We start from the raw sequence: 21,052 nt of genomic DNA, 5'->3' as shown, positions 1-21,052 counted from the left end.
GATGGATGCTTACCTGGGCTGGGACGTCTCAGAGGGCTCCCTCACATGTGCCGAGCTCTGGGGGCATGGCTGGAAGCCTGGAGCAGCTGGGTCTCTCTCATGTGTGTCATCTCAGGGTTCTCTCTCTCCACATGGCCTTATTGCATGGCCTGTCCCACCCCCACCCCCCCGCAGGGTAGCCAGACGTTCTCACATGGTGATGTCGGGCTCCCCAAAGTGGAGAAGCAGAAGCTCCCAGGCCTTGTTATGATTCAGGCCCAGGACTGACCCAGTGTCACTTCCCCACATTCTATTGCTTCAAGCAAGTCCAAGACCATCCCAGACTCATCCTGGGAGGGGACTGCATGAGGGTGGGGCTCAGGACGTGAGGTTTATTGGTTCCATCTTTGGAGAATATGTCAGAGTTCTCTACCTAGGGCTTCATAATAGGAGAGAATGGACCATGGAAGTTATGTTAACAGAAAACTCATAGGCAAAACCAAGTAAAAGTCATTCCAATGTCAGGGAGTGGGATTCTGTCATTAATTCTAGTGCCTCCTCATTAAGGAATTGGGGGATGTTTAATCAGACAGTTTAAGTAGATGTCTCTCTTCAGTCCCTTTAGAGCAGCGGTTCTCAACCTGTGGGTCACGACCCCTTTGGGGGTCGAACGACCCTTTCACAGGGGTCGCCTAAGACCATCGGAAAACACATATATAATTACATATTGTTTTTGTGATTAATCACTATGCTTTAATTATGTTCAATTTGTGACAATGAAAATACAGCCTGCATATCAGATATTTACATTAGGATTCATAACAGTAGCAAAATTACAGTCATGAAGTAGCAACAAAAATAATTTTATGGTTGGGGGTCACCACAACATGAGGAACTGTATTAAAGGGTGGCGGCATTAGGAAGGTTGAGAACCATTGCTTTAGAGACATTTCTTTTTTAAAAATTATATATTTTTATTGATTTCAGAGAGGGATAGAGAGATAGAAACATCAATGATGAGTGAGAATCATTGATTGACTGCTTCCTGCACGCACCACATCGGGGATCCAGTTGGCAACCTGGGCACGTGCCTTGACTGGGAATCGAACCATGATCTCCTGGTTCATAGGTCTATGCTCAACCACTGAGCTATGCCAGCTGGGCTAGAGACATTTCTTTATCTTCTTGGTGGGTGCCATCTACTGAACTTCCATGATTCACACGTCTTGTTGTAATTGTGTACCGCTTCCCTTCTAGGGACAGGCCTTTATATTGATGGCAGAGGGAGTGTCGTCTCACTTTTCCTTTGTCCACAGTTGATGATTTACGTGCAGAATGTCTGCCAACCATCTCCATAGCCCCAGGTCCTGCTATTCAGTGGCTCCTGAATGAAGCTGAAATCGGAAGGCGGGTTGTTTTCCTCCAGTGTGCACTCTGAAACAATGCCTTGTGTATAAAATGTCCCTTCCTGTGACAGTCTTTGCTTGTGGAACACTCTCTGTCACTCTGGGTAGTTGGAGGTTTTTCGGTAGGCCCTGGATTTCTGCCATGGAAACAACTTCCAGCTTTTGTAGATGGTTACATCGCTGTTTATAGCAACTCCACCCCACCCTCTTGCTCCCATGACAGGTCAGCTCTTGGGTCCCCCGTGGGGGCAGCCTCCGCACATTCCTGTCCTGCCCTTTACTGACCTTGGGCTGTTTACTCCTAGTCCCAGAAGGCCAGAAGCCAACCTGGAGGTGAGACCTGAAGAAAGCTGGAACCACCATGACCTTGAGCACTGCCGAGAAGCAGACTCCACCCCTGGAAAGCCTGCCGACAATGGCGAGGAGGGGGAGGGGGAGCCCCACATCTGCCGTGTATGTGGGGACAAGGCCACTGGTTATCACTTCAATGTCATGACGTGTGAAGGATGCAAGGGCTTCTTCAGGTAGAGTACCCTGCCACCTTCCCCACCGGCCACCCTGACACCCTGGGGCCCATCCGACTGGGGCTCTGCCATTAGCCCACTGGGCACCAGGGCTGCAGCTTGACCGTCTCCCAGGTTCAGCGTGTGGGCCGGGGCCGTCGAAGGCCTCCTAATTAGTCTCGGGAGAGCCATGTGTATCTCAGAGGAATCCTTCATCTTCCATCTTCCATCTTCCTTCCTGGAAAAGGCCTCCTTCTATTAAGGCACCCTTTGTTTCTCCGTACATTCTGAGTAAAATAGAAATTCAGTCTGTAAAAAGGAAAGGATGTGAAAGTCCAAAATGCAAGTATTCAAATCAGTCTTAGAGAGCAGTTGTTAAGTAAGAATGGCATAAAAGAAATGGAGAATGTGAAAGACAAGCTCACCTAGAAACAGGCATAATCCAACAATTTATAGACTGAAAAGTCCCAGCACAGCAAGACAGGCCCACACAGAAGGGCTCAGCTTGTCCAGCTGGAGAAAGAGAAGAGTGAAGCTCAGTGCAGGGCTCAGACCAGGAGGAGAAGCTGATGGGGGGAGGGGGGCGGAGGAGGGAGAGGGTGGAGGCAGGATTGTGAGGGAGCTCCCCACTGGCCCCTGTGGAGGGCAGGGCATGCTGAGAGCAGCTCCCACCTGGGGGACCACCCTTGGGAGCCTCAGGCATTCTTAGGACAGAAGCTTGACTTCCTGGAGGCTGGACAGGTGAATGGAAACAAACCTTAGAGCAAGGGCACCCTCTACGGTCCCCCTAAATGGGCTGCTGGTCAGCATGTCCTGGGTGGGGGACCAGAGCCTACAGGACATCCAGGCCTGGGTCAGCCCAGGGAGTCACGGAGCAATTCCGTGTCCACACACACACGCCCTGAGTGAGGAAACCCCGGCTTCGGGCTGCTGTGGTCAAGCTTGGGCCACTCTCGGGCCCCGGGGTTAGGTGAGCCCAGGGCAGGTTCTAAGAAGCCCATTTCCCGTGGGAAACGAGCACGTGGTGGTGTGGATTGTAAGAGCGGGCAGACCAGCAACGGGGTCGGGCTGCGTTCAGTTACACGTGCAGAACGCTCCACTCAGAGGGGTTTGCCAATAAGGAAAACACGTTACCTCTCGTACTGAAAGTCGCAAAGCTACCTGTGGTGTGACCAGCAGCTCAGCTCCTCTGCTTGTTCTCCGCTGCCATCCTGCGCGAGCTCTGAGCTCAGCCTGCTCGGGGCAGAGCAGTGCGGGGCGGGCAGGGACCTCACTGTGCAGCGGGAAGGAAGGACCGGCTCTTCCTCTCGCAGAGCAAGGAAGCCTTTCCCACCCTGGGCGCCAGGCTGCTCCTGCACTGGCCGCTCACGGAGAGCTCACCCCTGAGCGAGGCACAGGCCACCAGGGCCCGCCGAGGAGGGCGGACGCCTGAGCCAGACCTGGCCCTGTCGGTGTAGACCGCCTGGGGTTGTGGGGGGGGGGTCCTCTGCTCTCCCCGCACCTTGGCTGCCCTGGGACCCCCAGAGGAGGCAGCACCGCAGAGGTAAGAGCTTGCTGCCTTCTGGTGTCAGGCAGCCACAGATTCAAAGCTCAGTTGTCACTTACCTGGAGGACGGGCAGCGATTTACCTTTGAGAGCTTGTTTGGGGGCCTGGCAGGGGATGCAGCTACTCTACACTCTTTACTGAAGACCATCCTCTCCGCTGGGGGAGGTCACTGTCTTTGATGGAGCACCCAGCTTGCGGTTTCGGGAGGGACGCCTGTGGAGCAGTGAAGGGGGTGGGGACACCCGCCCAGCCAGCCAGAGCAGCCCAGTCAACCCTGGCGCTCGATGGGGTGACAGATGTCACAGCCAGATCCCCCTCCAATCTGCGATTTATTTTGACTTGGTTTCTGCACCCGTGCCAGGCAGGTGACTCGATGTGTTTTGCAGAGCTGTGAGAACTAAATGCGGGAAGCTCTGCAAAACATCTGGCCCAGGATCTGACCCACGGCATGTCGATACTAAACCTGCACTAAACCTGAGCGCCTTCCCCTCTACCTCTGGGTGCTCTCGAACAGGATCAGGGGTCTCTTACCCAGACCAGCAGGGGAGGCCAAAAGGGGTGGTGCCTGTGACGCACCTGCTCCCTGAGCTGGTCCCTGGCCTGACCTGTCCGCCACCTGAGTGTGACTTAGCCTCGGGCTCAGCCCCAGGGCCCGTTGGCAGCCACTCCTGTCTGTGCCCAAGTTCCCGCCAGCTGTGCCTCATTCCCACTCTGCTGGACCAGAACCTGCGGCCGGCCAGGGAGGAATTGGTTTCTTTCTCTTCAGCTGTGAAGGGCGGGGATGGGGGATAAAGTTAGGCCCCACTGGCTGGTCTTTGGTGGGCAGTTCCGGATGGCTGGGCTGTGGGGACAGGGTGGCTGTGCTGGGGTCTCTAAGAAACTGTGACCCCACCGTTCCCCTACCTGGCACACTCACTCTCACAGGGCAGGAGCCTCTTCGCCCACCAGGCCAATCAGGAGGAGCCACCTTTCCAAAGGGGAAGCCATTGCCTGCCCCCCCCCCCCCCCCGCCAATCTGCAGTGGGGGCTAAGGAGAGAGAGGGCTTCCTATATGTCTCACCCTCTGGGGCTGGTCTCCACGGGCTCCCTCTTCCAAGAGGGAGAAATCCGGGAAGAGGCCACCTCCACAGAAACATCGCCAAGGCCCTCCTCCAGGTTCCCAGTGACACGGCCGGAGGGTGTGAAGGGAAGGGAATGGGCGTGGGGTGCAGACATGGCCGGACCTGGAGCTGAGGCACCCAGACTGGCAGGGGCGGGGAGGGGCCCCCAGAAACACCAGCACAGCCGAACTTCGCAGGAAAGCTGCCACCTGCTGCCCTCCTCCAGCACCTCGGGCCTGGAGGGAAGATTGAGGAGCCCCCTCCAGCTTTCCTGTGAGCCTGGCCTGTCTCAGGGCAAAGGCAGGCCCGCAGAGGTGTGGCTCGTATCCCTTGGGGACAGAAGGGGCAGGGAGAAGGGAGGTGTGGCCCGCTCCCCGCCGCCCACCTATTGCTCCTTGTTCGCACAGGAGGGCCATGAAACGCAACGCCCGGCTGCGGTGCCCCTTCCGGAAGGGCACCTGTGAGATCACCCAGAAGACCCGGCGGCAATGCCAGGCCTGCCGCCTGCGCAAGTGCCTGGAGAGCGGCATGAGGAAGGAGAGTGAGTGGCAGGGTGTGCCCGGGCGGGCTTGGGGCCGGGGGCACGGGCACCGCGAGCTGGGGCGCAGTAGGAGTGGGCCTCGGGGATGTGTATGCACAGGCGTGCACACGGCACCATGCAGGTGTGTGCCCGCGCACAGGTCCCTGGGCAGCTCGTGGCCTGTGAGCCGTGGGCAGGCACAGGGAGCGGAGCTTGCAGCCCATCTGCCGGCACCACAGTCCCTCTGGGGGGCAGGACAGGTGGAGGGCACCTCTGCCCTCTGCTCTGGGTGGGTGGGCGTCTCAGACCAGAGTCATGCCCTTTCTTCCCCTCAGGTGCCCTTGTGACTCTTTGTCCCCTTTATAATTGCCCTTGTGGCATTTTAGGCAAAGTGGGGGGCATGAACTTGGGAGAGGGAAGCCAGAGACGCCAGTGTGATGTGACCCCAGCTTCCGGTGCCTAGCGCCCTTGCTGCCCCCATGGGCATCCTGCAGAGGAACGTTTGCAGACAGGGGACCGGATGCTTTTGTTCTGCCTGCGGGCTTTGGTGTGCTTGTGTCCAGGCCACTCTGGGTTACAGCTTGTGGGGAAGGGGCTGGAAGCCTCCAGTGCACGTCTCCAGCGATCACAGATGGGCAGCCCCTTCAGGGACACATTCCCTGGGCCTGTGGGCAGAGCTTTCCACGGATCAGCTGGGAGAGGCCTCACCCGCTGTCCCTGCTGTCCCCCAAGCGCCCCCCAGAGTCACTGTGCACATGCAAGTGGGCTCCAGAAACCCATGGGAGGCCTGAGGGCCCGAGCTCCTTGGGACGTGGTTGGGTTGACATTTCTTGCTAAGCAGTGGCCCCAGCTTTCCAAGGGCTTGGAGACCCAGAGAACCTGGGCGACTCTGAGGAGTCTTGTTGGTATTGAATGCAGTGGACAGGAATACATGCTACCAGGTGCCATTTACTGAACACTTATTACATTCCAGGGAGTGTGGGTGTGAATATACAGGGGCGGGCAAAAGTAGGATTACAGTTGTGAGTATAGGAAACAGTTTATTCTTGTATTATCATTTATTTATTTACAGTGGCCCGGTGCACGAAATTCGTGCACATTAAAAGGGGATTAATTAGAGGAAGTATTTTAATATTGCTATTTGCCTTTTCTCTATAATAGAAGTGTCAGAGATGAAAGAAAATTAGTAAAATGTATACGAAAATCTTCTTCCTGTCAGAGTCTGGGGAGCATCAGGGGACCCAGAGTCAAGTCCCTGCTCACCCATGTACACCTCAAAATCACACGAGACCAACCTGGCAAGCCCCTCCACCTCCCCCCCCACCCCCCCCCCATTGGGCTAGATCCAGACCTGGCTGGTCCCACCCTTGTCAAACCCCACCAGGTGGGGGATGCGGCCTGAGATCCCCTGTAAAGCCCCGCTGGGCAGGGGCACAGCCTCAGGTCCCCCGGCCTGGGGCAAGGGAAGCAGCCTGAGGTCCCCTGGCTCAGCACTGGGGTTGGGGGGGGCGCACCTTGAGGTCCTCTGTCAAGCCCCGCCAGGCGGGGGGCACGGCCTGAGGCCCCTAGTCTGGCGCCAGGGTGGAGGGTGCAGCCTGAGGTTCCCTGTCAAGCCCCATGGGGGTGAGGGGGGCGCAGCCTCAGGTCCCTGCTGATTGCTCGTTAAGGCTCGTTATGGGAACTCGGCCTCCTCTGTGGGTGCAGCCATTTTGTGGCAGAGTGACTGTCAATTTGCATATCCCCTCTTTACTATACAGGAGTTTTTAAAGATATTTTTTATTGATTTCAGAGAGGAAGGAAGAGAGAGAGAGAGAGAAACATCAATGATGAAAGAGAATCATTGATTGGCTGCCTCCTGTATGCCCCATACTGGGGATCGAGCCTGCAACCTGGGCATGTGCCCTGACCAGGAATCGAACCGTGACCTCCTAGTTCATAGGTTGATGCTCAACCACTGAGCCACACCAGCCAGGCTATCATTTATTTATTACTAGAGGCCCGGTGCACAAAAATTTGTGCACTCGGGGTTGGGGGGGGGGGCTGTCCCTCAGCACGGCCTGTGCCCTCTTGCAGCCTGGGACCCCTCAGGGGATGACCACCTGCTGGCTTAGGCTCGCTCCCTGGAAGATCGGGCCTAAGCTGGCAGTCAGACATCCCTCTGGCAGCCCGGGAGCCCTCGGGTGATGTCCACTTGCCAGCGGGGAGCAGACCTAAGCTGCAGTCGGACATCCTTAGCTATGCTGAGGAGGCAGGAGAGGCTCCCGCCACCACCGCTGTACTGGCAGCCATCAGCCTGGCTTGTGGCTGAGCAGAGCTCCCCCTGTGGGAGCGCACTGACCACCAGGGGGCAGCTCCTGCATTGAGTGTCTGCCCCCTGGTGGTCAGTGTGTGTCATAGTGACCAGTCATTCCCAGTCTTTCTGCTGTTAGGGTCAGTTTGCATATTACCCTTTTAGTATATAGTATTGTATCATTAATACAACTGCAAACCTACTTTTCCCCACCCTCCTCTCTCCTTATATATATTCATATAGATGTATGTATATGTATACATGCTGATGTATACATATGTGTGTGTGTAGCTCCTACATACATAGCCAGGAGCTACATTAGGCGCCTTCCATGCAATGCCTCATTGGAATAGCATTAGGAGGTGAGCACTGTCACTCCAGGTGACAAGGAAGAAAGCTGAGGGCGGGAGGGGTTCGGGAATTTACCCAGGGTCACTGAGGCCACTCAAACCCAGCTGTCACCAAACCCAGCACCTTTTGGTTCTGAAGCCAAGCTCTTCCCACGCTTCCACAAAGCTGTCAAACCCCACAGCTGTGGGCAGCACACCAGCCGCACCTGATTCCTCTGTCCTTACCCAAGTGTTTCTCCAGAGGAGCCATTGTCCTCACGAGTCTGGGTTTCTTGTTAGCAGCTCTTCCCCTGCTGCTGCCTGGGCGGGTGGAGGGCGGCCTCGCTCCTGCAGGCAGCTGAGCCTGCCCTGGCCGTCCCTGCAGTGATCATGTCTGACACAGCCGTGGAGCAGAGACGGGCCTTGATCAGGAAGAAGCGAGAACGGATTGGGACGCAGCCCCCGGGAGCCAAGGGTCTGACTGAAGAGCAGTGGGCGATGATCAGGGAGCTGATGGATGCTCAGATGAAAACCTTTGACACCACCTTCGCCCATTTCAAGAACTTCCGGGTATGAGGCTTTGGAGTTGGCTCAGTGGCTATGCCAGTTCCTCCGAACCCCAATCCCATTCCCAGGGGTCCTCAAAGACTGGCCCCTGCAACCAGCAGCACCCTGGGGACTTGTTAGTTATGAATGCAAGTTCTCAGATGCCCCCAGGCTCCAATTCAGATACTCGAGGCCGGGCCCACAGTCTGTATTTTGACAAGACCCCTCGGGGGGTTCTGACACACGCTCAGGTTTGCTTCCTCCTTCTGCAACAGGTGGGAACTGGGTCTGAGCCATAAATGGAGTCTTAGAAGCTGAGTTGTCCCAGGGTTGCTGGGGTTCAGGACTTAATGAAAACAGGGCCAGGGCATGCTGGGGGTCTGACGTCTGTGAACTGGTTTTACTGATTCAAGAAACGTTAGTGATCTCAGCACTGTCAGCCACGTCTCAGCTCTGTGCCCTCTCCCCTTCGATGCTCACAGTGTCCCCAGGTGACCTGCTCAGCTCAGAGGACTGGTAGCCAGGGCCCCCAGGAGTCTGTTTTTTCCATCTGTAGACCCCAGACCCTTCCCTGAGTCCCCCAGCTACAAGGCCAGGGATGCTTGGGGCATAGCTAAGGGTATCGGCCCTCTCACCCTCCCCAGGGACAGGGAGCAAGCCCATATCTGATGGGGCAGGGATGTGAGGGACATTAATTCACAGATCCAGAAAGTGCACCACCTGATAAGAGACCAGGGAGAAGAAGCAAGTGCTGTGTGTGTGTGTGTGTGTGTGTGTGTGTGTGAAGTGCGTGTGCACGTGCGCTTCTGCCTGCAGTTGTGCATCCTCTCAAGCCTGCTGCTGTGGGTGCCCATCCAGGGCCTGTGTGGGAACCTGATGGGGAAAGTACATGCTGTCTACCTCTCCTTTCTCCACCCCCTCTCGGTTCCAGCTGCCAGAGGTGCTCAGCAGTGGCCACGAGCTCCCGGAGTCTCTGCAGACTCCACCTGGGGAAGAAGCTACCAAGTGGAGCAAGATCAGAGAAGATCTGTTCCCCCTGAAGGTGGTCTCTCTGCAGTTGCGGGGGGAAGACGGCAGCATCTGGAACTACAAGCCCCCCGCCGAGGGCAGTGGGAAAGAGATCTTCTCCCTGCTGCCTCACATGGCTGACATGTCAACCTACATGTTCAAAGGCATCATCAACTTTGCCAAAGTCATCTCCCACTTCAGGTGGGGCACAGGGGCTGGGTGGAGGATGTGTATGGAAAGGAGCAGAAAATGGCCAACAGGTTCAAAGGCTCTGGGCTAGATCCTCCTGAAGTTGGGGGATGTTAGTGCCCAAAGACCCTTCTTTGTCTCTGCCCCCCAACTCTGGGGACCTGGCACTGTGGGGGAACGGAGCCCCTGCTGCATGGCTCCTTAGCTGGGGGACAGTGGGCCTGCCCTTTAATCCCACTGTGTCTGAGCCCCCTCATCTACTAGAAGGAGCTAACGATGCCCACTGCTGGGCTGTCCTGTGAAATAAGAAAAGATCTGAAGAGCATCCAGCTCATATATGATGGACAGTCAGTAGTCATTCCCTCCCCTATGTTTCCCCCAAACGGGCAGGATTCACAGCTTGGCAGTTCCAGAACAAGGGAAGAGTTGGAAGGAAAGGGAAGGAAGTCCAGAGGCAGGAGAGAGGCAGGCACAGACGCCGGATCTCTAGCAGTCACCATCAGAGGTGCTTGAGAAGGCCCCGAGGAGGAAGGGAAGTCCTAAGAACCAGAGGGTCAGGACTCCCCACAGCGAGGTGTGGGGGCAACAGCCATGGGGCAGTGGGGCAGCGAGAAACCCCGGATCCTCCTGCTGTGTGGCACACGCTGCCCATGACACGTAACCTGTCCGGGCTGGAGATGGTGCTGGGCATACCTATTCCGGGGTGGCCGCCTGGCCTTGCCAGGCCTGCTCAGGTGCAGCCGAACAACACACACAACAGCCTGATCTCCTCAGCAGGCAGGGGGCAGTTCTATTCCAGGAGCCCAGGGGTGACACATAGGACTTATTTAGGCGGCGAGGATGGCCACAGGCTGGAATGGAGGTCAGATTGTGGCAATGAGGTCAAAGGAGCAGGAGTAAGGCCTACCAACGCTTGTGGACCTTGACGGTCCCCACCGACACCCAGTGGCCGTGGTACGACACTAGGATGGGAGGCCACTCGCCCAGTCCCACGGCCACAGTTCTGAGCACAGCCGCCCAGGAGCAGGCACTGTGATCACCCTCGTTCCACAGAGAGAAAGCAGTTCACTGAGCCAAGGCACTCGCACAGGCTCACAGCTCATCAGAGGCCGGATTGGGAAGCGCAGAGTACAGAGTTCAGGGCCACAGCCTGCCAGGTCCCAGGCTGGGGGCTGGGGAGAGAAGGCGAGCACAATCCATTTCACATGTCACGGCATCTGTCGCTCAGTAGTGTGGATCTGAAAGAAGAGGGTGCATGGAGCTCATGCCAAAGGAGTGGCAGCGGCAGAAGGACCCCGGACAGACGTCTAGGAGGCAGAGACAGCTTGGCCTGAGGGATAGCAGGTTTAGTCAAGTGAAGCTAAAGAGGCAATCACTCCAAGTAGGGAAACTGAGGCAGGAAGGATGAGGCCAGGGACCAGGAGCCCAGGCATCGGCTGTGGGTCAGTGGCTGTGCAGGGAGTTGGAGGAGAGGGGGCTAGGCTGGAAGGGACGCCAAGCTTCATCTGTCAGTGGGGAGTCCCTGAGGTGGGGGAGGCTGGAGAAAGGGGCAGGGAGGGGTGACCTGCTTGGCTGGGTTGTGAGGGACAGAGATTGGAGGCAACCAAAAGCAACTGGAGTAATCCTCAGGGCTGGAGCCCGCCCTCCCCCTGCCCCCTCCCCCGATTTCTGGATTGTGGGAGTGGGGCTGGCCAGTGGCGGCTCCCCTCCCAGCCTCCCCTCTCATCCCCTCTGCCAGGGACCTGCCCATCGAGGACCAGATCTCCCTGCTGAAGGGCGCCGCCTTTGAGCTGTGCCAGCTGAGGTTCAACACGGTGTTCAACGCGGAGACCGGGACCTGGGAGTGTGGCCGGCTGTCCTACTGCTTGGAAGACCCTGCAGGTGCCCAGGAGCCTCCTGCCTGCCCTGCAGAGGGAGGGGATCAGCCGGGCGGGGTAGAGGAGCCACGCCAGGATGTGCGTGTCCTGGGACCAGCATGGCAGAAGACCTCGGTGAGGGAGGCCTGGGACTGGTCCTCATGCTGCACCCACCCACAGGGGGCTTCCAGCAGCTCCTGCTGGAGCCTATGCTGAAGTTCCACTACATGCTGAAGGAGCTGCGGCTGCACGAGGAGGAGTACGTGCTCATGCAGGCCATCTCCCTCTTCTCCCCAGGTGGGGACCCCCGGCCGCTCAGCCTCCCTGCACGCCCCCCCCCAACCCCCCCCCCCCCCCGCAGGCTTACTCCCATCCCCTCAGCTTTTAGCCCACCCCTCCCCTCCTTGTCCTCCCCTCCCCTCCCCAGGGAAGGTCCTGCCCAGTGGCTTTGCCCCTCTCACTGCACAGCCAGGGTAGGGCCCTGCTGGTTTCTCCTTGGCGGGGGTGGGGCAGTGGGGGTGGGGAGGGGAGGGTGGGGAGGGATGCACAGTCCTCCTGGTGCTCCACTCAGTTCCCTGCTTGGGGTCTCTGCTCTGGAAGGTGTTGCCAGGCAGTGTGCTCTCTCTGGGCTGGGAGCTTTGCCCTCATGGCCTTGCTGGCACCACACTGCTTCCCTCCTTACAGACCGCCCTGGGGTGGTGCAGCGCAGCGTGGTGGACCAGCTGCAGGAGCGGTTCGCCATCGCTCTGAAGGCCTATATCGAGTACCATCGTCCCCAGCCCCGCCACCGGTGAGCAGCAAGCAGGGCGGGTGTGAGGGGCGCCCCACCCTGCCTGCCGGCCCGCTGTTCTGGGTCTTCTGGGAGAGCAGACTGGAGACACACGGGGTGGGCTATGAGGGCCAGGGCTTTGGGGCCCCGCACTGGGACCTCCACCGAGGTCTCCTGCCCCCTCAGCCTGGGCTCCAGCCCAGCAGTGGAGAAGGGCCCGAGGCCACGCTCCGCAGCCGCACGTCTGCCTGGGGCCTTCCCTTCTGTGGCCAAGGGCGGCACAGCCAGGCAGTCTCCTGAGGCTCCTACAGCGTCTCTAGCAATAGCCAGCAATGACCACCTGGTAATAGAGATGTGACAATAACCATGATAACAGTACATCTATAATAGCTGTCATGTACTGAGAAGTGCCAGCCCTTGTGCCAGGAACTATCACAGTTAGTCTTGAAAACAGCTCCACCAAGTGGTGCTACCACTATCCTGCAGGGGACTGAGGCGCAGGGTGACTGGCCCAGGTAGGTCCATGGCCGACAGGGGTGGGGGCGGGAGGAGGCCCCAGGTGGCCAGTCCACAGCCCACTCTCTTGAGCACTGCCTAACCGCCTCCCAGAACAAAGACAAGCAAACTGGGCAGGAGACCCCTTAGTCTGTTCTCTACAACCCAAGGGAGGAAGGCTGCCAAGGGCTTGGTCGGACAGTGGCTTCCGCCCTCCCCGGGCCTCAGCGGTCCGCAGGCTCCAGCCACGAGGGCTGAAGGGCCAGCCCTGGTATGCTGGTGTCAACTTAAGCCCCGCCCCTACTTGGCCCACTCCAGCTTTCTATTGAGCTCAGAGTCTTGGGGTGTTGCAGTGGCTGTGTCTTCATTTGCTCAGTCCTCCCCTGTACGGAGCTGGGAGGCATCATGGGGAAAGTGAGGCACGAGATCCCAGACTAGACCCAGAAGGGATCGCTGCTTGCAACCCCTGCTGCCATAACCCCTGCCCTCGGTCCTCCCCCCAGCCATTAGCCACAGCAGAGGTTCCCCCACAAATTGACCCATGCACTCGGTGCCTGAAATACCTGGGTGTCCCCACGGGAATCTCCCGTACACAGACTCAAGAGGTGCCCATGGGGGTGTAGCACTTCAAGTCCCCCAGGCCGCCCCACCTTCTCGCCCACAGGCTGAAGGACAAGCTTAAGTAATTCCACTGAGCCTTTCCCTGGGCTGACCCGAAATGTTGTTCTGAGATTAAAACCCCCAAACTTGGGTGACTTCAGAGGGGCCCAAGGGCGGGAGGTGGGGCCAGGGTGGGCTGCACCCCAACCTTCCCTCTGGCCGGCCCGCAGGTTCCTGTTCCTGAAGATCATGGCCAGGCTCACCGAGCTCCGCAGCATCAACGCCCAGCACACCCAGCGGCTGCTGCGCATCCATGACATCCACCCCTTCGCCACGCCCCTCATGCAGGAGTTGTTCAGCATCTCAGATGCCTGAGGGGCTGCCCTAGGGGCGCGCCTCCGTGGGGCAGCCAGAACCAGAGCCCGCGGGGCCCGCTCCTGGGGCTGGACAGATGGACACCGCCGAGAGCTGACCAGGCCCTGCAGGCCCGGCCTTCTCAGGGAACTCGCGACAGCTCTGACGGTGCTGGCCAGCGGTCCCCAGGAAGGGGACATGGGCCCTCAGCCCCAGCTCAGTCTGTGGAAAGCAAAGCCACTGGCCTTACATGAGAGCGCCTGGGCCTGAAGGTAGAGCCTATAAGAGGCAAAGCCGCTGCCCCCTTAGAAAAGGCCCTGCGGTCTGGGATTTAGTGGTAGGAGAGCAGAAAGGACGATGGGAGCTGGGCCGTCTCCAGGGGTGGGCAAACTTTTTGACTCGAGGGCCACAGTGGGTTCTTACACTGGACCGGAGGGCCGGAACAAAAGCATGGATGGAGTGTTTGTGTGAACTAATATAAATTCAAAGTAAACATCATTACATAAAAGGGTACGGTCTTTTTTTTTTTTTTTAGTTTTATTCATTTCAAACGGGCCGGATCCGGCCCGCAGGTCGTAGTTTGCCCACGGCTGGGCTGGGGCTTGCTCCTGGGGCTGAACGCTGGGGTGTTGTGACAGGCTACGTTGACAGGCAGTTAATAAATGTGCTAGATATGCTTGCACCGTATGTTCCCGGTCACGATTCTGTTTTCAAAGCTAAAGGGTATGAAAGTGTCTGCTTTCTTTATAGCCATTTGAGTAAAGACATTTTTGCTTTTTGCCTATTACATTTTAACTAATTTTACATAATGCATTCCACAGCTAAGGCTTAGTTAGCAAATATAATCCCGAGTTTATTGTCAAATTAAGGCAAGCTGACTTAAATAATTAACTTTTGGCTAGATATTTAAACCTTTTTCTTCTTTTCGCCTTTTCTGGGGACAGGGATAGACGTGGGGGTAAGAAAACAGAAATGTCTTGTATATAATATATAAGTTTCTGTTTCTATTCTTTACTACTGATTTTACTACTAGGGGCCCAGTGCATGAATTTGTGCACCTTGAAAGGAACTGTGGGCCAAGAGGCTGCAGTAGGCACAGTGGCGGGTCTTGGCCCATCCTCCCTGCCCCCTCCTGTCCCCTCCCCCTGCGGCCCTTGGTTCCCTGTCTGTCAGCAGCCCTGCGCCTGCTGCTGCTCACACATGCTGACAGCGCTGGGTCTGCTGGCACCTGCTGATGGCACAGAGCAATTGGGGCTGGCCCCAGTAGCGGGTGCAAGCAGCGGCTACTGCCCTGACCAACCCTCAGGATCAGGGGGAGGTAGAGAAGCCCTCAGGGGTGATCAGGGCCTGCAGCCGCTGCTTGCACCAGCTGATGGTGCCAAGTGATCGGGAACAGCACCAGGCACCGGCAGTGGGTGTGAGCAGGGCGGGCGCCAGCAGCAGGTGCAAGCACCGGGCGGAACCGTGGCACGCAGGAGCAAAGAATTTTCAGTAACCACCAGAGATTCACCCCAATGACAGTGTCCAGTGCCCTGCCTCGGTCTGGCGCCCCCGCTCACCTGCTCCACCATCCCACAGCAGCCAACACCCGCCATGTTCTGCACACACTCCCTGATGGTCGGCGCATGTCATAGTGACCAGCTGTTTGGCTGTTCCAATTGTTCCATAGTTTGGTCTATTTGCATATTAGCCTTTTATTATATAGGACTAGTGGCCTGGTGCATGAAATTTGTGCACATTAAAAGGGAATTAATTAGAGGAAATATTTTAATATTGCTATTTGCCCTTTCTCTATAATAGAAGTGTCAGAGATGAAAGAAAATTAGTAAAATGTATATGAAAATCTTCCTCCTGTCAGAGTCTGGGGCACGCTGCAGGACCCAGAGTCAAGTCCCCACCCATCTGTGCACACCTCGAAATTGCGTGAGACCCAGATGCAACCGGCCCCACCCCCATCAAGCCTGCAGGGCGGGGGGTGGGGGGACACAGCCTCAGGTACCCTGGCCCTGACACTGGGGCGGGGGGTGCAGCCTCAGGTTCCCCAGCCCGGCCTCAGGTCCCCTGGCCCAGCGCCAGGGTAGGGGGCACAGCCTCAGGTCCCCTGGCCCCGGCGCGAGGGCGCGAGGACCATTTACATATTAGCTCTTTATTATATAGGATTGCCCTTTACATATCTGAAGATTGTGGTGAAAGAACATAAAAATGCATTAACTTGGCTTCCTCGTAAAATGATTGCTCCATATAAACATTTAACATATTTATACCATAATTAAAAATGTAGTAAGTGAACTAATTTCAAAAGTGTAATATGTTGATGCAAATGAAGCTGCACGTTAACTGAATTTTAAGGAACAGATACTTGCTTAGCTTTTACCATTTTACAAGAAATTGGCCAAACTTTGAGACCATAAGAAATTGACACAATATATCAAAGCAAGCAAACTTATGCCCCAAATTCCTCCAGGTGTACCAGCCTCTCTGCATCAAGGAGACAAACACCCTCATTTTTAGAAAGGAAACGGAGGGGAAAAGCTTCTCTCTGCAAATGCAATGACTTCAGTTTTTGCCCCCAGGAATTTCTTTTGGAAATAAAAACTTCATTCAACTGTATTCATAAATCAAATGGGTCGCCTCTTTCCCACTGGAATAATTTTGAGTGTGCTATTCATTCAAATGCAGGCTACAGTTAAGTGAGGGCAAGGTGAGATTAGGACAGGATGTAATCAGTGGATGAGTAGGTAAGAGCTGTGGTACATTTACACAATAAAAATCCTACCCTTTGTCACACGGATGGACCTGGAGATTATGCTAAGGGAAATAAGCCAGTCAGAGGAAGGCAAATACCATGTGATCTCACTCATATGTGGCATCTGGTGAACAAAATAAACTGACAATATAGAACCATAGGCATGGATACATGGAACAGACTGACAGATGTCAGAGGGCAGGGAGGGGAGGGACACTGGATAAAGGAAGGTGAGGTAGGATTCGCTAAAAAACATATATGCGCCGAACCGGTTTGGCTCAGTGGATAGAGCATCGGCCTGCTGACTCAAGGGTCCCGGATTCGATTCCGGTCAAGGGCATGTACCCTGGTTGCGGGCACATCCCCAGTGGGGGGCGTGCAGGAGGCAGCTGATCAATCGATCTCTCTCATCGATGTTTCTAACTCTCTATCCCTCTCCCTTCTTCTCTGTAAAAAATCAATAAAATATATTAAAAAAACAACAACAAAAATATATGCATAGTCTATGGACACACACAATAATGGGAGGACCAAGAGCAGGGCTGGGTGGAGGTGGGCAAAGAGGAGGAAAATGCAGGACATCTGCAATAGTGTCAACAATAAAAAATTTAAATAAATAAAAAAAGAGAATGTATTGGTTTTAAAAATACCTGGGCAATTCCCTAAACAATGATTTAATACTAACGACGTAAATACTTTTAAAAAGTGTAGTCCAAGTGCAGTTAAGAGTCAAGGTTAGGTGCACCAAAGAGCTCACACAGGACCCTTCGTCTCAGCAGCTGTGTGGTCTCGTTTAGAGAGCTGGACGCCAGACCCTACTCTCAAGCATTCGGATTTCCTTATTACTCCTTTCCCGAGCTCTGAGCATTAGACGGAGTGTCACTTTCTGGGCATCTCCGTAGCCACCGTTCTTTTTCTAGGTTTTGCCCGTCAGGTGAGGATGAAGTCCGACTCCAAAGCTCAGGAGAAAGACCCCCCTAAGGAAGTCATGTTCACTGTCTGGCTCCCCCACTGGTCAGAGCCAGGCAGCAGCCAATCCCTACCGGCCCCAACTTGAAGGATCCTATTAAAGCCTTGACATCTTTGGGGAAGGCCCAGGGCTTCTCCTTTGTGGAGAGGATGGAAAGAGAAACGTACATTTCTCATCATCCCACCTTCCACAACAGCTTGTTTTCCCCGGACACGTTGCCATAATGCACTCACAACTCTCCTAAGTCCCAAGGTGCTGGTGGGTAAGTCAAACATTCCTGCACCCGAGGACTAGGTGACCGTCCATCACTGTGGTCACTTTCTTTCACCACCTTCTCCTTGAAGGGAACCTGCAACCTGACCCCCCCTTTCCTCACTACCCTCTTAGAACCCCAAATGGCATCCAGTCACTGCTCCTCCAGAAATGTGATCCCAAAGGACTGGAAATGCAGACTTCCAGGATTTTAAGTTAAAAGGGCATCCTGTTCAACCCCCATTCAATCGGGGCAGGAAATATTAGTGAATCCCAAACAAAAGCACTTCAGTGCCATCAGGAGGCTGGACTATCCCACAAGAGACATCTTAACCCCCTGCCCCTCCCTTGTTACATGTCTCACAACAAAAACATAAATGAACAAAGAGGACCAGACTTTATCCAATATAAATTTGTTTTTATTGAAGCAGCAGTCACATGACTTTATATCTAGCCTTTAGATTAGGCCTGACAGTGAGCCAGCCCTAAAAAGAAAAAAAAAGTTTCTTTTTGCACTAAGAGACATTACATGTTTACATACATCATCCAATATTGGAAATGATAGACTCAAACACAACATGTGCTGGTTACCAGGGAGGTACAGCCCCACTGTTTGTGTTGATTTATTTTACAGATACTCCCAAAGACCATTACTAAGGGGATGGAACTTAAAAAAAAGATACAGCTACACCAAACCATGAGCACAGTAACAGAAGACAGCAGCTTATTCACGTTTTAAAAACTTGTCCCTTTCAGGGATGTTTTCTTTCTTCTCAATGCCACGTCTGCAAAGCTTCCTCTGCGTCAAACCCAAAGGTTTCCGAGGCGGAAGCTGCACCTCTCGGCTACACAATGGAATAAGATCATTTGAAAGAACGGGAGCTAATGTTCGGATCTCGATTTTTATAACGAAGATCTGTGTTTCTCTAATTGGAGGAAAAGAGGTGGTGGTGTGTCTACATATTGCAGTGGCAAAACAGGCCGGGTGAAGAAGAGGGCTGGGTAGTGAAATAAAGACCACACACTTGTGAATTTTAATTTCATTTCCAGGCTACCTACTTTTTATTTAATGCAAATTACAGTACCAGTTAACTATTTCCAAACCAAGTCACATAGAACGAAATGTATTTACAAGGGAATGGGGAAAGGGGGAAAAAAAAACATTAAGCATACTTTTCACAAAAAAGTTTATATTTAAAATGAAAAAAAAAATCAGTCACAGAGGCATTCAAGTAGTAATGTTATACAGATTTTGCTTTTCCTTTATATCAAGACAGATTTGCACAAGTGTTTGCAATAGTTTGTATACAACCCACAGTCCTTTATATATATATATATATGTATATAATAAATTTTGTTTTTTAGGTTTGTTTTTAAGATGGAAGTGGTCACGCTAATTGGTATGTGTACAGGCCCAAGTGATCCATCGGCAACACATTTATAAATGCAATTTTACAGGCAAGCACATTTCATACATCTATCTGAATCTGCCTGTAGCAGATATAGTATGAAAAAAAAAAAAACTTAAAAATTAACACAAGGAAGTCTACTTTGTCAAGCTAACCCCTTATGTACTGGTTGTCATTTTGCTTTTATTGCAGAGGTGCAAAACGGAGCAACAAACTTGAATAAAACATCATAACCCTTAGAAAATAATCCAAACCTCAGGGATTACTTTCGAAGCCTCTCAAACGTAGACCTTAGTCTGGGACTCTACTCTGCTTCTAGTTGTCTCTCTTAACTTCAGTGGCTCAGGTTTCTATCAGAAAAGACAGATTTTATTGTAAAGCATGCTTAGTTTATTTTTCTATAGACGGGACAAGTGTTTGGCTCTGTGGTTAGATGATCACTAAGAACAACAACAGGAATCAGTTACAATTTTTGTTTAAAAGAAAAGAAAAAACCCCAAACTCCTGGGGATCTGGCATTGGCCAAACTTCCTTTGGAAGATTCCAAAGTTAAATCCCTTAAAAAGGAAAGGGAAAAAGAAATAAAATGCCAGTGTCTTTATATCCACAGGGATAGAGAATACAATAGTCCTCTCAGAAACCTTTGCATTGGTGCAGACCAGATGACTGGTTAGGCAGCTTTGTTAAAACACACACCAAAAATATGTATCTAAAAATTAAGAGGACTTTAAAAAATGACAACATGTCACTGGAAAGAAGGTGCAGTCCTCTGCCTTGCTGGAATGAACACATGATGTTTCAAAAATAGGAACCTTTGGTTTGGTAAAGTTTGTTTTCTTCTTCTATTCAAGACATCTCATATGGAGTACTTGGAGGCAAAACAAGTAATTTTGATTTTTTTCTTTCAAAAAAGGCCTTCATGATGGGCACACAGTAAGAATTCAAATGATTTTTTCAAAAAGAAATTAAAATGAGATTTTGCTGAAAGGGTGGAGGTGGCAGGAGGACAGACAGGCGGAGTCCCCTTATTAAGCCACAGTCCTCGCGCACACTCCGGCATTACTGCCTGCCACCTTACCATGGCATTTCAGACCACTGATTAGCAAAACCCGATGCTATGATGGAACTGACTTACAAAAACCAGTTCTCCCCTCTCATTTGTGAGGGAAGGAAATGAGGAGAGTGAGCATGGAATCTGCTGACTGTAAGACCCATGGTTAGGGTTTGGGGAAGAGACGAGCAAAATCTAATTGATACCCTCCAGCTCTAGGGCTCCCTGGCACTACGCTGAGTCCCTGGATGGCCTAAGGATGAAATGAAACCGGTCACTGCTACTGAGGAAGACATATATGTTCAGAACCAAAACAAAGGCAGGGCTTACATGACAGATTATAAACATGGTTTCCTCTTTCCACTCCTGAGCATGGTATCACTGAAATTCACCATGAAAGGGCACAGACACTGTGTTATGAGTGAGTTATTATTTCATAGGAAAAAAAAGGTGGGGACAGGGAGACATGGATATAGAGAGAAACCAATTAAAATTTAAAAAATGAAAAACAACAAATAAACACATGGAAGCGAAGGCACTCCAAACTATATAGATACACTATACATTGCTAGAGTTATTGTTACAATAATACAGGCCGGTACCTACTGTACAGAGTTAAAACTATATGGCTTTAAAAAGCTCGTCTACATTTTGTCTGATTATTAAACAGAATCACTGCCCTGAACAGTAACTTTTTGCTCATTAATAACAGTTCCTGGGTCCACATATTTACATACAAAACAATAAAACTTAAATTTAAAAACATTGAAAGAAAATATAATGTACAAGCTTGAATTTGGTGAGGAGCTTTTATTATTATTATTATTTTATTATTTACAAAAAGATACGCAGAGACCTGGATCTCACTTGTATAAAAGAGCTCTGTGATCCTGCCATGATCCTTGAGAAAGAAAAAAAATCACGCACCTCAGCCCTCAGACACGCACACACAACACGAGAGGAAAGCATCAGACTCTTCTCTTTTCTCACCCCATTTATCGGGGGAAGGTATTTTGTAAAATAAGCACAGGTTTCTATGGACTCTGGCAGATATAACCAAATACAGGGTAGTGTCTGTCCAGATGTTTGGCCAGGCAGTGGTCTGAAAGCAGGTCCATTTCTGTCACAGACCTG

General features: G+C 53.1%; 1 protein-coding gene across 1 annotated transcript; it reads left to right on the top strand.

Annotated features, from left to right (window-relative positions):
• Window positions 1–1,697: 1,697 nt before the first annotated feature.
• On the top strand, window positions 1,698–13,511 carry NR1I2 (nuclear receptor subfamily 1 group I member 2; the record flags this gene model as incomplete). Its single annotated transcript, XM_081085984.1, has 8 exons — window positions 1,698–1,909; window positions 4,942–5,075; window positions 8,059–8,243; window positions 9,151–9,428; window positions 11,155–11,297; window positions 11,453–11,569; window positions 11,957–12,062; window positions 13,367–13,511. Exons 1-8 carry the CDS (start codon window positions 1,878–1,880, stop codon window positions 13,509–13,511), a joined length of 1,140 nt encoding a protein of 379 aa, XP_080942110.1. The 5' UTR covers window positions 1,698–1,877.
• Between the last annotated feature and the right edge of the window lie 7,541 nt (window positions 13,512–21,052).

Source organism: Myotis nattereri (genome assembly GCF_964212035.1).
Source record: "Myotis nattereri genome assembly, chromosome: 3".
Taxonomy (NCBI): domain Eukaryota; kingdom Metazoa; phylum Chordata; class Mammalia; order Chiroptera; family Vespertilionidae; genus Myotis; species Myotis nattereri.
The sequence above is the reverse complement of the archived record's forward strand: the minus strand, read 5'-3'. Positions and strand labels throughout refer to the sequence as shown.